The following is a 14,316-nucleotide window of genomic DNA, read 5'->3' as shown; positions in this document are numbered from 1 at the left end:
TATACAGTGGAACTTCCTTATAGTGAATTCGCAGGGGACCTGAAAATCGCTTCACTATATGGAGACTTCATTATATAGAAATTCATTTTTATACTCTCGCAACAAAGTTGCTAGCAACAAAGTTGCTAAGAGAGTATTATAGTTTTGTTCACATAACGGTTGTTTGTAACACCCAAAACTAAACGAGTTAGATATAGGGTTATATATACCAAAGTGATCAGGGTGAAGAGTGGAGTTCAAATCCGAATGTCTGTCTGTCCGTCCGTCCGTCCGTCCGTCCGTCTGTGCAAGCTGTAACTTGAGTAAAAATTAAGATATCTTAATGAAACTTGGCACACTTATTTCTTGGCACCATAGGAAGGTTGCTTTCGAAAATGAGCAAAATCGGACCACTGCCACGCCAACAAAATGGCGAAAACCGAAAACACATAAAGTGACATAACTAAGCCATAAATAAAGCTATAGAAAAAAAATAAAGGTACGTAGGATCACACTATGAAGGGGCATATTTGGATGTAATTTTTTTGGGGAGGTGGGTGTGGCCCTGCCCCCAAATAGGTTTTTTGTACATATCTCGGAAACCAATAGAGCTATATAAACCAAACTTTCTGCAGTTTTTTTAGTCACTTCTTAGTACAGTCCAAAAATGAAAGAAATCGGATAATAACCACGCCCACCTCCCATACAAAGGTTTGGTTGTAAAGTACTAAAAGTGGGTTAACTCACCAACGAATAACGTCAGAAACACTAAATTTCACATAAGAATTGGCAGATGGAAGCTGCACTCAGATTTTTTTACAAAATGGAAAATGGGCGTGGCGTCGCCCACTTATGGGTCAAAAACCATATCTCAGGAACTACTCGACCGATTTCAATGAAACTTGGTTTGTAATAGTTTCCTTACATCCCAATGATATGTTGTGAAAATAGGCCAAATCGCTTCACGCCTACTTCCCATATACCACAACTTTGAAGACAATCTGAATCGGTTACTTTACAATATATAAAGTAAGCACTAGTGAAGATATCGGTGCAGAACTTTGCACAAATACTATGTTTATAGTGTGGCAGCCCAATTCTAAAAATCGCCGAAATCGGACCATAGGTTTTTAAGGCCCATATATCGAACACGAGGACCTCGGTACTTCTAACCTAATATTATGGTTTCCAACTTTCAATGGACTTTATACGATATATATGACGAATATTAATTATATACTCATAATATAAATAAAGTTAAATAAATAAATTGCGAGAGTATAAAATGTTCGGTTACACCCGAACTTAGCCCTTCCTTACTTGTTTTCTTTTGTAATTTTATTTAAAATAATCAGTAAGTTTGGTTTGAATTACTTTCTTCCATTTACATTCTACATTTTTCAAAATCATTTCCTTATTTTTTAGAATATTTGATAAAGTGCTGGGAAGTATTTCAAACTGATTAGCAATATCTTTTTTTCGTACCTTCCCTTCTTTAACTTTGTTAATAATTAATAACTTTTTAACGAAAACATATTAAGAAAATTCACTATACGGAGACAAAAACGTATGAAGCTTGATTTTCGAGCAGTAAAATTTGTTCATTATATAGAAAACTTCACTATATAGAAATTCATTATAAGGAGACAAAAATGCACCGAAAGTAGAACCAAAAAGCTGTATCTTCAAAATAACTTCATTATAGGGAGAGCTTCAATGTAGGGAAGTTCACTATAAAGAAGTTCCACTGTAATACCAACCCACCAATTAGGGTTTCGTACTAAACATGGCACTGTAGAGCAAAATAGAATTACTAAAGAAATCAGGAAGGCATTCGAGCACAGAGAGTACTGTTCAGCTATTTTTCTAGATGTAGCTCAGGCATTCGATAAGGTCTGGCATGAAGGCCTCTTATGGAAAATCAAAAACACTTTACCTTACGAATTGCATAAAACTTTGGAGTCATATTTAAGAAACTGGAAGTTTACAGTTAAAGTAGCAGATTTCATATCAGAAGAACGAGCAATAAGGGCTGGTGTTCCTCAGGGCAGTGTATTAGGCCCAACTCTATACATAATATATACTGCAGACATTCCAACAGCTAACGTATTGACATCCACTTTTGCGGATGACACAGATTTAGTAAGCCGTAACAAATGCCCTATCAGAGCATCAAGAGTATTAGAGGAGCACTTAACTTTTGTCGAAGAATGGCTAGCCAACTGGCGTATAAATATTAATTAGCAAAAATGCAAGCATGTTACATTAAGATCGGAAACATGCCGGACAGTTAAAATAAACAATGTGCTAGTACCCCAAGCGAATGGGGTATACACCTGGATCGAAGGCTCACGTGGCGGAAACTTATGGCGAGTAAAATAACCTACATGAAGTTAAGAGCAGCAAATATTAATTGGCTTTTAAACGAAAATTCTAAACTTAGCTTAGACAACGAAGTCCCGTTATACAATGCAATCATAAAACCGATTTGGATGTATGGTATTCAACTCTGGGGTACGACCTGTTCAAACAACATTGATCTAATTCAGAGATTCCAATCTAAAATGCTTAGAACAATCACGGGTTCACCTTGGTACATGTGTAACGAAAATATCCATAAAGATCTTGACATTCCTATGATAAAGAAGGAGATAGAGGACAGCAGAAAGAAATATATTTCTAAACTTCGTGAACATCCAAACCCATTGGCAAATGCCTACTACTTGCCTATTAGTGAGCACCGTTCTATCAAAACAGCTCAACCTGAGCTTTTTTAGTTGTAAATAGATTTAATATTTTATTACTTATTGTTAGGCTTTAAACAAAGCAGATCCAATAAATAAAGAAATATGTAAAAAAAACAATAAGTGTCGTTTATCATTTTAAAAAATGTACATAAATGTCACCGCTATAAACACTTTTTTATTTATATTTTGGAAATAATCCTTATCACAACAAATGACTTCATGTTTAAGTGCGCTTCAATACCATTTTATAACTTTTTGAATTATTCAATTACGACATTCCATTCGAAAGATATCACAAGTTTAACATTGTAAGATATTTGAAAAAATGCATGGTCGCCGTTCAAGCTGCACCACAACGGGGCAACTCGACGGCAAAAGTTTATAGCATATTAACTGTCAAATCGATAGCTTATTATTATTTATTCGAACTACTGCATTTTAAATACAAAAATATTTTATCATTTTATATGATTACAGATTTCAATAATTTCCCTGAATATTCCTTGATCTATTTGAGGGTACTAATTTCAGTAAAAAATATCTACATGTATGTACTATGTACATACGCCAACAATTATCTTTAAAATATTAACTAACATATGTACAACCAGCCTATATATGTACATGGGTGATTCTACGATAAGAGGTAACTTGTGCGGCAATCAGCTTAACGTATTGTTTTTGTCCTATATGTTGTTATTTTTTTAAATGAATCACATCATATTAATGTAATGTATTAAATAACAGTACAATTTACTCCATAATTGCAACAATTTTTTCTGAAATTCCTTACAAAGTCTAAAACAGTCTCTCCCCTGGCTTGTCCCGTTGCTACTTTTTATTTAACTTTCGGACAATACATATGTATATTTTTTATATGAGATGCTAAACCAAAAGTAAGTTCAATCAGAAGTAAAATAATTAAAATTAAGTATTGTTAAATAAAAAACAAAATTATTTGGTTTATTTCATATAATTTTTAAAATTAGCTTTTGTCCCGATTTTTTTATGTATCTACTCTGCCAAATTTTGTTCCGCTTGTACGATATAAATTCAAAGACGATCGCATTGAAAAAATTGCTCATGGGCTCATTTCAGCCTGAAGTTAACAATACTAATCGCGAAATCCCTTTGAGCGCTGTAGTTTTTTAGTTATTGCGCCCCTATCGTGCGGTGTACTGGATTCGAAAACTTATTTTGTCACTCCCCTGGCAATTTATATAACGTATACTATTAATTTAATTTATTTGCCTTTATTGTCCTAAGTTACTAATACTGTGATAATTAAAGTGAAATAAATAATTAACCCAAAAAATAATTCAGTCAATTAAAACAATTAAATTTTTCATGAAAACGTCTCTCCCCCGTGGTATTTCCCCTGGCAAAATAACTGCCAGGCACCCGGACCGGAAGTCGTGAGCTGCTTGAGTCTTGATACTTTCTTGCGTGAACTTCTGAACATGACCCCTTCTCCATCTCCAGCCATCACCAGCATCAACAAAACCAAAAAGATTAGCCTCGTAATCCAACGCAGAATCGCTCTTACCAACAGATACTAGTTTGGACTGAGTGGACATTTAAATGTTAAAGTCCTCTCTCGATGAACCAAAACAAAACTCCCCTTATCATCGCCGTTCTGCTTTATGGTGCAGAAGCATGGACGATGTCAACATCCGATGAGACGGCACTAAGAGTTTTCGAGAAAGAGGTTTTGTGGAAGATTTATGGTCCTTTGAACATTGACAACGGCGAATACCGCAGATGATGTAACGATGAGCTATACGACGACACTGACATATGTAGTTCAACGAATAAAAAGACAGACGCTACGTCATGTTGTTCGAATGACGAAAGCGCTTCAGCTTGGAAAGTGTTCGATGCAGTACCCGCTGGTGGAAACAGAGGAACAGTAAGCCCTCAATTCCGTTGGTAAAACCAGGAAAAAAGTGACCTGTTTTCTATTGGTATTTCCAATTTGCGCCAAACAGCAAAATAAAAGATGACTAGCGCGTTCAAATAGATTCGCCTATAATCGCATAAGCGGTGCATACGCCAAATATATATACATACATATATGTATGTATATACCAAATATATATACATACATATATGTATGTATATATGAAAAAAGATCATATTGGCCAGACTCTCCCCATGCCAAATATTCTTTTGAGAGGGCAGAGGAAGAAGTAATACTTTAAAAAGTCAGTAAATGTTTTTGAAAGAGCTTAAGATTTTATATTTAATATTTGTTTCTTTTATTTAGGATAAAGAGTGAATTTATTGATTTGTTCTTTTAATTTTAGGGTTTATTCATCTAGGAAAGAGAGTACCTTTATTTGTTAATACTATTTTAAATTAATTTTTTTTTGCTTTTGGTAAAATAATTATCTACCAAGTCAAATTTCATTACGTCTCTCCCCTGGCCGATGTAAAGGGTCATTCGACCCTGTTCGTCGAAAAAGTAATAAAATATGTATTAAGTGACTTGCCCTTACGTGAGAAGATAAATAAAAGGGACAAAAATCATAATATAGAGGATTCATGAAAAAAATCCAAAGTTTTTCTTTGGGCGTTTTCTCTATGCAATTGAGACGTCTTATCAGAGAATCACCCACATATCATTAGAGTTTTTGTTTTGAATCTCACAACTCTAAATTACAATTTAATTGAAAAATGATCAAAACGAAACATCAGTATTTTCAGAACTAAATCCATCTTATTTTAATTTTTTCAGTAAATAATATATTGTACTGTAACTATTCAAACTGCTTAATGACTCGAGTAGTTCTCATAATTTGTCAATTACATTTTTATAGCTATATACCAGAACTGTGAAGTCAATCGGAATCGTTTACAATATATATTGTGTGTTATATTAATAAAATTAAATAATTAAATTGCGAGAGTATAAAATGTTCGGTCACACCCTAACTTAGCGCTTTCTTACTTGTTTAGTAATTATTTATTTTATTTAATTAATAATAGTTTTTTAAATGGGCTTTCTTTCGAAATTCGAAGGCAAACATTTTGATTTTAGAAGCTAATTTCGAATATCGGATAATACAAATTTTTTACTTAGCATTCAATCTCCAGGAAACATTTTTTTTTGTTCCAACGGACATACATTTCAATATTGAAATAAACTAAGCAATTTTATTTATTATGGTACACCGAGAGAAATTAAGGTGATTAATTGAAATACAGGGCCAAACTTTAGTTTAACAGCAGTTTATTTTCGACTGCGCAACTGCTGCTTTAAAAAGAATTAATACTTTTGCCAAAAGAATAACAAGGTAAATACTCTACCTACATATTTTTCAAGTGCTTTGGTTGATCCTCTAGATCATTCGTAATTTTAAATTGTTTTCCTTACGAAGGCACTGTCTTTTTTGAATGTTATAAAAGCATGTTTATTCGTCGTTCCTAATATTTTATTCGGTTTATCTCCACATTTGTGATATAAAGTCAACCGGAGTAGCAAACTCCATTATACAGGGTGTATGGGAGCTATACGCTCAATTTAATATATATTTTTTTTTTAAGGATTTGAAAAGTAAATATTGTTAGTTCTCTACAGTGTTTTTTAATCCTTTATGGTCATATAGTTTACATGGATTAGCGATCAATTTATAGTATTGTAAGCGATTCCTAGTCTTTCTTTTGAACACTCTTTCATTTCTCTAGTAAATATACATACGTATATATTACATATATGTGCATACGTATGTATACCATGGATTTATCCAAAAAAATTTTTTGGTCCAATTTCGATTTCTTTGGGCGTCAATGAACACTCTCTTTTCATTTTACATAAGTGCATATACATACATTTATGTACATTTGTATGTATGTATGTATATACAGTGAAACTCCCATAACTCGAATTTTTGTATTGTCAATAGCGTTTAGAAATCAAATTTCATACAAATTTCCTTCCATAACTCGAAGTTCTTCATAACTCAAATTTCCATAACTAGAAGTTCTCCATAACATGAATTTGCAATATACTATAAGTCAAATTTCATGCAAATCTCCTTCCATAAATCGAACTTTTCGAACAGGGCATAATACAAAATTTAAAATTTTTCTACCAGGCACAATTTTAAAAGAGTCCCCCTATATCGTATGGAGGAGAATAAAATTTCTATAACTAACGAAGCCTCTCTAACTCGACGTTTTTTTGTGGATTATGGTAATTCGAGTTAGAGAAGTTCCACTGTATATTTATAAACACTTGTTTACGTACGTTTAGATATACAGGCGAGTCTATGGATGTATTCAAATGAGTATGCCCAGAAGTGAAATGTTGAAGATAAAAACAAACTGCAAATTAGTACAATGGCCAAACAAAACGATTTCCTATTGTTTTCTTGCTCGAAATTATAAAAATTAAAAAAATAGAAAATGTAAACAATCATCTTCGAGTTTTCAAAGACCTGTGCTTCCTAGAGTTCCTATGCGTGATTTTAGTAATAATTTGTTGTGCGAGTAAAATCGTCGGGTTGTAAAGAAAATTTGTGGAATTTCGGAATTGTGAAGTGTTGCAAGTTGATTAAAAATGTCAAATATTGCGGTGTAAAGAAGGCCTACGAAGGCACTACTATAATTTACTAATGTAACTAATAATGAAGTTGATTTTCTTGAAATATTCAAACAATTTTAACAATCGTATATTTATATATAAGGTGTTATACACATTACATACATAAAAGTTTCAAAATAATTCCGTCTAAAGGTGTGAGTAAATGCTATTTGGTTAATCAAAATTAATTGTTTCCAAGTGCTTTATGAACTTGTAGATGTGTATGTATACACTCACAGGCACATAAGAAAGAGAGTTCATAGTTTATATGCAACATGTATACATACATAAACATATTGGAATACTTTAACTAAAATAATATAAACTACTTCATATATATAATATATGAAGGTGTATACATGAAATTTTCAAAAAAAAAAAAAATAAATTTGATTTATATACATATGTACATACCTACTTAATCAATCCACATCACAAACGTCCTTCTCTTGAAGCAATTTTCTCAAAACTATCGTCATTTCATTTTTGATTGTTCCCAAAAAGTTCAATTTTAAAGTTGTCAAAAATACGACTTGGGCTGCAAATAAGGTATTTATTTTTTCAAAACTCTAACCCGACAATTTCGAAACTGTCCTTAATATAAAACACCTAAATGTCTTTCCATATACAATTGTACTTCCCTAACTCGAATGACCATAATCCACATTAACAATTAGATTTAAAGAGGCTTCCGAATTACGGTAGGTAATTTGTATTAAATTTGACCTATTGCCAATTCAAGAGTTCGAATAATGGAGTTCGAATAATCGAGTTATAGAAGTTCGAGATATGGAAGTTCAACTGTATTTCCAACCAGATTCAAACAAATTAGCTGATTAAATAGATCGAAAACATCAGAATTTTGCTGCTTTTAGAGTGATTTTTTCTTAAGCATTAACTTAACTGATTGCAACAATTGTGATAACTCTACAAATATCTTACCCACTTCCAGTTGGTCACAGATCAATATATAATAAGAAATTTTCATCGTTCGTTTTTGCAAGTGCATAGTTTTTTTTCAAATCGAAGAAAAGTCAAACCACTTCTAATTCTTCCTTGGGAAAAACCTCTTAAAGATTTTACATTACGGTGAATTTCACTAAATGCAATTTTTAGATTGATGACGGCTTTTATAAGTTGTTTTTTCATTTCTTCACTGCTAAACCAAGAAAGATATTGCTATCTCTGTTCAAACTTCATATCCCTCGGCAGAAGAAGAAAAAGTTTGGCCAGTGCTGTCAGGACCATGAATAAAGAAGACATTTCCCAAAATTAATGAAAATCACAAGGATTATTAATCGGTACATTTTATTTTTACTTTTATGTTAAAATTATTAACAGCAAATTTCAACAACAGCAACCACCTTTATGGTTTGAAATTGACTTAGATATTTATCATTACCATTACTTACTTTCAGATCTCCTTGGCTGTTACTGCTATGGCTTTCAATATTTCGGCCGTCAGACATGAATCACCTGGTGTCGAATTATTTGAAGGATATTCAGAAAAGCTTTTAATGTTTGCTTCAGTCGCTTGTATTATATTCATGATCGTAGGTATACCAGGGAATATGATAAACATAATCGCTCTGGCAAGAGGAAAACAGGTAAAATGAATAAATAAATAATAAATATCATACGGAGCGCTTCTAAATTATAATTTGTATAACATTATTAATCATTGGTTGACGAAACCAATTTTTATTAAATAACACTTACGGCAAAATCGAATTTTCCTCTAGGTATTTGACAAACTGATTTTTTTCTAGAGATCGAGACATATTTAAAATAAATATAGTTTAAAACAAGTAAGAAAAGGCTAAATTCGGGTGCAACCGAACATTTTATACTCTTGGAATTTATTGCAATATTTTTATTAAGATAACACACAATTTGACCCATATATGCGGCATAAACTCCCATAGACGAAAATTATCATATATAGTATATAGGCTGAGGTAATTCCTGAACTGATTTCACTCATTATCGTCACCAACATACATTACATCTAAGATTATATGCTCATTTAATTTGGCTAAGATGTTTCACATATATTAAGCCCATCGTATTTTTGAAATTCCTATAATTAGGTATATGAGAGCTATGGGAAGTTATGACCCAATTTTAACCATTTCTGGTACAGAAACACACTATTTAAAATTAATTACATTAAATTATCTGAGAGATTTACCCATATTTTCGGTTAAAAATTACCCTTACGCGATGAGTTCATCATGTTCGATATCCAGGGCCTTGTTATAGTCCGATTTCGACAATTTTTTCACAAGTAAAACCACAGATAATATGCAGTATTTGTGTAAAATTTTATTTCGCTATCTTCATTGGTTCCTTATGTATACATTATAAAGTGAAGGTATCGGAATGAATTCAAAATTTTCCACACGTGTCATCAGGGTGTCAAGAAAATATCATATACCGAATTTCATTGAAATCTGTCGAGTAGTTCCTGAAATATGGTTTTTGACCCAAAGTGGGCGATGCCACGCCCATTTTCCATTTTGTAAAAAAATCTGAATGCAGCTTCCCTCTGCCACATCTTCTGTAAAATTTAGTGTTTCTGACGTTTTTCGTTAGTGAGTCAACGCACTTTTAGTCATTTTCAACCTAACCTTTGTATGGAAGATGGGCCTGGTTATTATCTGATTTCAACTATTTTCATGGAATATGGTGGGGTACGTAAGGGAAACAACCGCAGAAAGTTTGGTTTATATAGCTTAATTGATTTGCGAGATATATGTATACAAAAAACCTATTTGGTATAGGATGTAGTTACTGAACAATCTAAAATATGCAAAAATCTATACATTCTTCTATGAAAATTTTCAGCCAAGCTTATATGACAGATGTTATAAGACATGCTGTAATTTTTGATGTATAAAATTTGTATTTGTATTGTTATATAAGCTTGAGTGAAATGGATTATCCGTAATGCTTCTGGTCCCGACCATAACGGATAATCGAAGCCCGACTGTACACATATGTCTAATATCCACGTTTTTCTAATACCAAAAACAGTAGAATAAAGTAAGAAAAATTAACATTAATATATTTTGACTAAGGGAAGCTTTTTTACCGTTTCAATATATAAAAAATTAAATATTCTTAAATTGTTTCATTTACACCATTAATATGTACATATTAGGTATAGAAGACGGTCCAATAAATACTCCTCGATGGTGCTACTATCGTGTAGAAAAATCTCTTTGACGGAAGCAATCGACATTTCGATCCAAACGGACCAGTAGTTTTGTAGTTGGGCCATTGCTTTCAGGGATTCACATAATGTGATCTACATCGACTATCACCTAAAGGACAAAAGTCGCAGGGTTCTACTATGCCTACCAATTCCTTTTGTAACATAAGTGCTTATTGGACTACCTTCAATAGTGAATAAAACTAATTAAGTGAATTAGTGAATAACTTAAAATTAAGATTGACTTATACACAGACACTAATAGATTTTTTGAAAGTATTGTTGTTAAATGTGCAATGAAACTTACAACCTTTAAATTGTATTACGACATATTTTTATAAAAGTGCTATTTACGTAGACGCGGAATTCAACGGCGATTTTTATAATGAATTTATCATCATCGGACTTGCTTTTTGACTGCTTCAATCTGCCATTAGCAGCTTCGACATTTTTGAGGAGGTCCTGGATTCACGGAGAACTACTTTGCAGATTCTTCCCGCTTATGCGTTACGGTTTGCTGGCTGTTTCGCTTTTTACCGTGTCACTCATCACCATTAACAGATATATTATAATTGCTCATCCTCGACAGTATTCCCGGTTTGGAAACTGAAATTCATCAACTATTACACATTTTAATGTTAGCATTTCAATTCAATTATAGAATATATCAACGACGTTATTTGGCTTTAATGATTGCGGGTACATGGATAACAGCTTTTTCTATAATGATACCGACCTGGCGTGGTATTTGGGGCAGATTCGGACTAGATACTTCTATTGGGTCCTGTTCCATACTGCTCGATAAAAACGGTCATACGCCAAAGGAATTTCTTTTCATTGCAGCTTTTGTGGTCCCTTGTATTTGCATTGTGGTTTGTTATGCCCGAATTCTGTACCTTGTGCGGAAGGCGGCATTTAGATCGCGAGAAACTCCTGGCAAAAATATTACATTTCAAAATGAAGCGCCTACTTCACGGCGCCCTAATTCCGAAAAAAATCAAACTAACAACCAAGATTTAGCGTTAAAAACACCGAATGTCGTGGAAAATCAACCGATTATCAAACCATTTGACGTCTATGAAGATTTGGAATATATAGATGTAAGCGATTCAAACGACAATGGTCAAGAAGTCGATGAGATAATTAAAGTTAACAATAGTGGTAACAACACGAACGTAAGTATATACAAACTCTATATTTTACAAACCACTAATTCTCTAATTTTAATAAGGGAAAATATTGCATGTTAAATGATATATAATATAATTGTATATATATGTGGATCATTATATAACTTTTTAACATAATCTCAAATATTTTCAGGTGAAGGAAAAGCTGAATGAAGCATCAAAAGCACAAATTGTTGATCTGGCAAGCGAGTCAAAGAAGACGCAATCGTAAGTCAAAAATTATTTACTGTAAGCGTCCAAAGTAAGTTTTATAGTTAGGGTATAAGTAAATTTAAACCAATTGAATTATTAGTAAATATTTAAAAATACGGAATTGTGTATTTCGACTGTTTTATAAGGCATGAGCTGGAAATTGCGCGATTTCATTTTGATACCGAAATTGCAAATCTCACAAATTGATTTGAGGTGTGATGAAATTCACTCGATTTTTGTCTAGTTCAAACTTAAATTCGAAACAGCTAATAGTCACATAACCGAATATACCGAAATGATTGGAAAAATAATGAGAAAGTTGTCCGACTCATTTTAAGAGATAACTCAAATCTTTTAGATATTCCATTCAGTGTAAGTGCATATACAGATTTACATATGTATGCCTAATGTTAAAATGCAGAATCTGATTATCTACAGATTATTTTCTTTATTTACAGAATAAATAAAGAATAACTTCAAAATATTATTAGCGGTATAAGGCCACTAATGAAGCCAACGACCAAAGCTGTTAAGCTGAAATTAGCATCTACGTAAAATATTTTTATTTAAATTTTTGTTTTCCACGAGTTTCTTACCTTTTCCATCGTTGCTAATCCAAAAGCGAACTATAAAAAGTACATTTTTATTGACGCTTACGATCTAGTTATTACACCAAAACATTTATTGATTATAAATTTATAAAAATATTTTTTAATTCGCATTTCAGTCATAAAGGATTCATAACCACATCTCTAAAAACATCGTTCAATAGGATCACACCCCGAAAAAGCCATTATGTTTCAATGGGAAATACATCGAATGCCTCCTCTATATATCCGGGGAGAATGAGTCAGAAGGATCGAAGGTTACTGAAAATGATTTTGGTTATATTTATATCTTTTCTTTTCTGTCATTTACCAATAACTGTAACCAAACTTTGGAAGAGCACTACAGATTTGCATATTGTTAATATCAGTGGCTATTTACTGATATATTTGACGACTTGTATAAACCCCATTATATATGTAATGATGTCTAGTGAATACAGACAAGCATATTGGAACTTATTACGATGCCGGAAGAAAGTGTGAATATCAGGGCAACATTATACATCTACATATGTATATTCTAACAATCTTGCCGAAGTAGATGTCAGCATAGCTTTATCTACTCAGTATTTATTTGTACGAAATAATATTGTCCTCAGCGGAGGCACAGGGACCACATTATGTATTAATTTAACATAGAATAATTAGCGGGCGGTAAATTATTAGTTTTAACAATCAGAAAGTATTATGGCTACATTACCAGGTTGCAAATGTAAATACAGTGGAACTTCTCTAACTCGAATCTCCATAATCCACAAAAAAAGCTACGAGTTAGAGAGACTTCGAGCTATAGAGTTTTCTTTAAAACATAAAATTAAAAAAAAAAACTGTAAAATTTAGAGTTATATAGAGATTTATAAGTTTACTTCGTATTAAGTTTTATAAACATTCGTTAAACATGTTTTCTGTACTTTTGATTGTTGAAGTGTGCTATTTTTTGGCTCTTGACGTATGTGTCCCATAACTTTGATTCATGATTTGTTCAATCCATAAGTGTAATATCATATTCTTTTTTCACCTCCATACGATATAAAGTGACTCTTTAAAAATCCTGCCTTGATAGTAAAATTTTAAATTTTGAATTATGTACTGGTCGAAAAGCTCGATTTATAAAAGGAAATTTTACTTCTATTGCCAATTCATGGGTTCGAGTTATAGAAGTTCAAATTATGGAAGGAAATTTGTATGAAAGTTGATTTCTAAACGCTATTGCCGATTCAAAAGTTCGTGGTCTTCGAGTTATAGAAGTTCGAATTATGGGAGTTCCATTGTATATTTTTTTGTTCGAATCACAGAAAACACATTGCAAAATAAAAAAATAGGTGGTTCCAAAAAAGTTTTAGACTGCTGGAATTATTTAAATAGTACATAAACAGCGCACATACATAGTAGATATATATGATATATGTATGTCTATCTATATATATAAAAATTTCATGTCACGTTGTTTGTCCGGGATTGGCGTCTAAATTACTGAACCGAGTTTTATGAAATTTTGCACACGTCGGCAGTTTGGTCCAACTTATAAGATAGGATAGTTTATATTTACAACTTTAGTCGCAATGTCAATTCGTCTGTCCATACGGCCATTCGGTCAAGCGATAATTTGAATTGAAATCTAGATATCTTAATAAAACTTCGTACACGTTACAATAAGCAATATGATATTGTAGATAGGCAAAACCGGACAAACGCAAAAAATAAAAAGAGAAGTCAAGAAAAAAGTAAGACTTTTGCAACAGATATTCACAGCTCGGAAGGACATTGGGATTTACACATTTTTAGGTAAGTGGATGTGGTC

At 32.4% G+C, this 14,316-nt stretch overlaps 1 protein-coding gene across 3 annotated transcripts; it reads left to right on the top strand.

Moving 5' to 3' along the window:
• The first annotated feature begins 7,059 nt into the window (after positions 1-7,059).
• LOC105215396 (G-protein coupled receptor moody) lies at positions 7,060-13,855 on the top strand. 3 transcript variants are annotated; one of them, XM_054232435.1, is made up of 7 exons: positions 7,060-7,344; positions 7,415-7,466; positions 8,730-8,918; positions 10,884-11,122; positions 11,187-11,700; positions 11,849-11,922; positions 12,635-13,855. In XM_054232435.1, coding segments are annotated over exons 1-7 (1,434 nt in total). In that variant the 5' UTR covers positions 7,060-7,342; the 3' UTR covers positions 12,999-13,855. The 3 variants fall into 3 exon arrangements, with proteins under 3 accessions (XP_054088410.1, XP_054088412.1, XP_054088413.1); XM_054232437.1 differs by having other exon boundaries at positions 7,060-7,464; XM_054232438.1 differs by lacking the exon at positions 7,415-7,466 and having other exon boundaries at positions 7,061-7,344.
• Positions 13,856-14,316: the final 461 nt, after the last annotated feature.

The sequence above is a fragment of the Zeugodacus cucurbitae genome, chromosome 5, assembly GCF_028554725.1.
Source record: "Zeugodacus cucurbitae isolate PBARC_wt_2022May chromosome 5, idZeuCucr1.2, whole genome shotgun sequence".
In the NCBI taxonomy this organism is placed as follows: Eukaryota; Metazoa; Arthropoda; class Insecta; order Diptera; family Tephritidae; genus Zeugodacus; species Zeugodacus cucurbitae.
Note: the sequence above shows the minus strand (reverse complement) of the source record. Positions and strands in the feature narration are given on the sequence as shown.

What these genes read in the sequence shown, in the direction of transcription:
- LOC105215396 (XM_054232435.1), top strand. An exon ending in AAATAATTCCGTCTAAAGGT is followed by an intron (nt 7,467 to 8,729) that starts GTGAGTAAATGC and finishes ACTTACTTTCAG; the next exon opens with ATCTCCTTGGCTGTTACTGC. An exon ending in ATAGTGGTAACAACACGAAC is followed by an intron (nt 11,701 to 11,848) that starts GTAAGTATATAC and finishes AAATATTTTCAG; the next exon opens with GTGAAGGAAAAGCTGAATGA.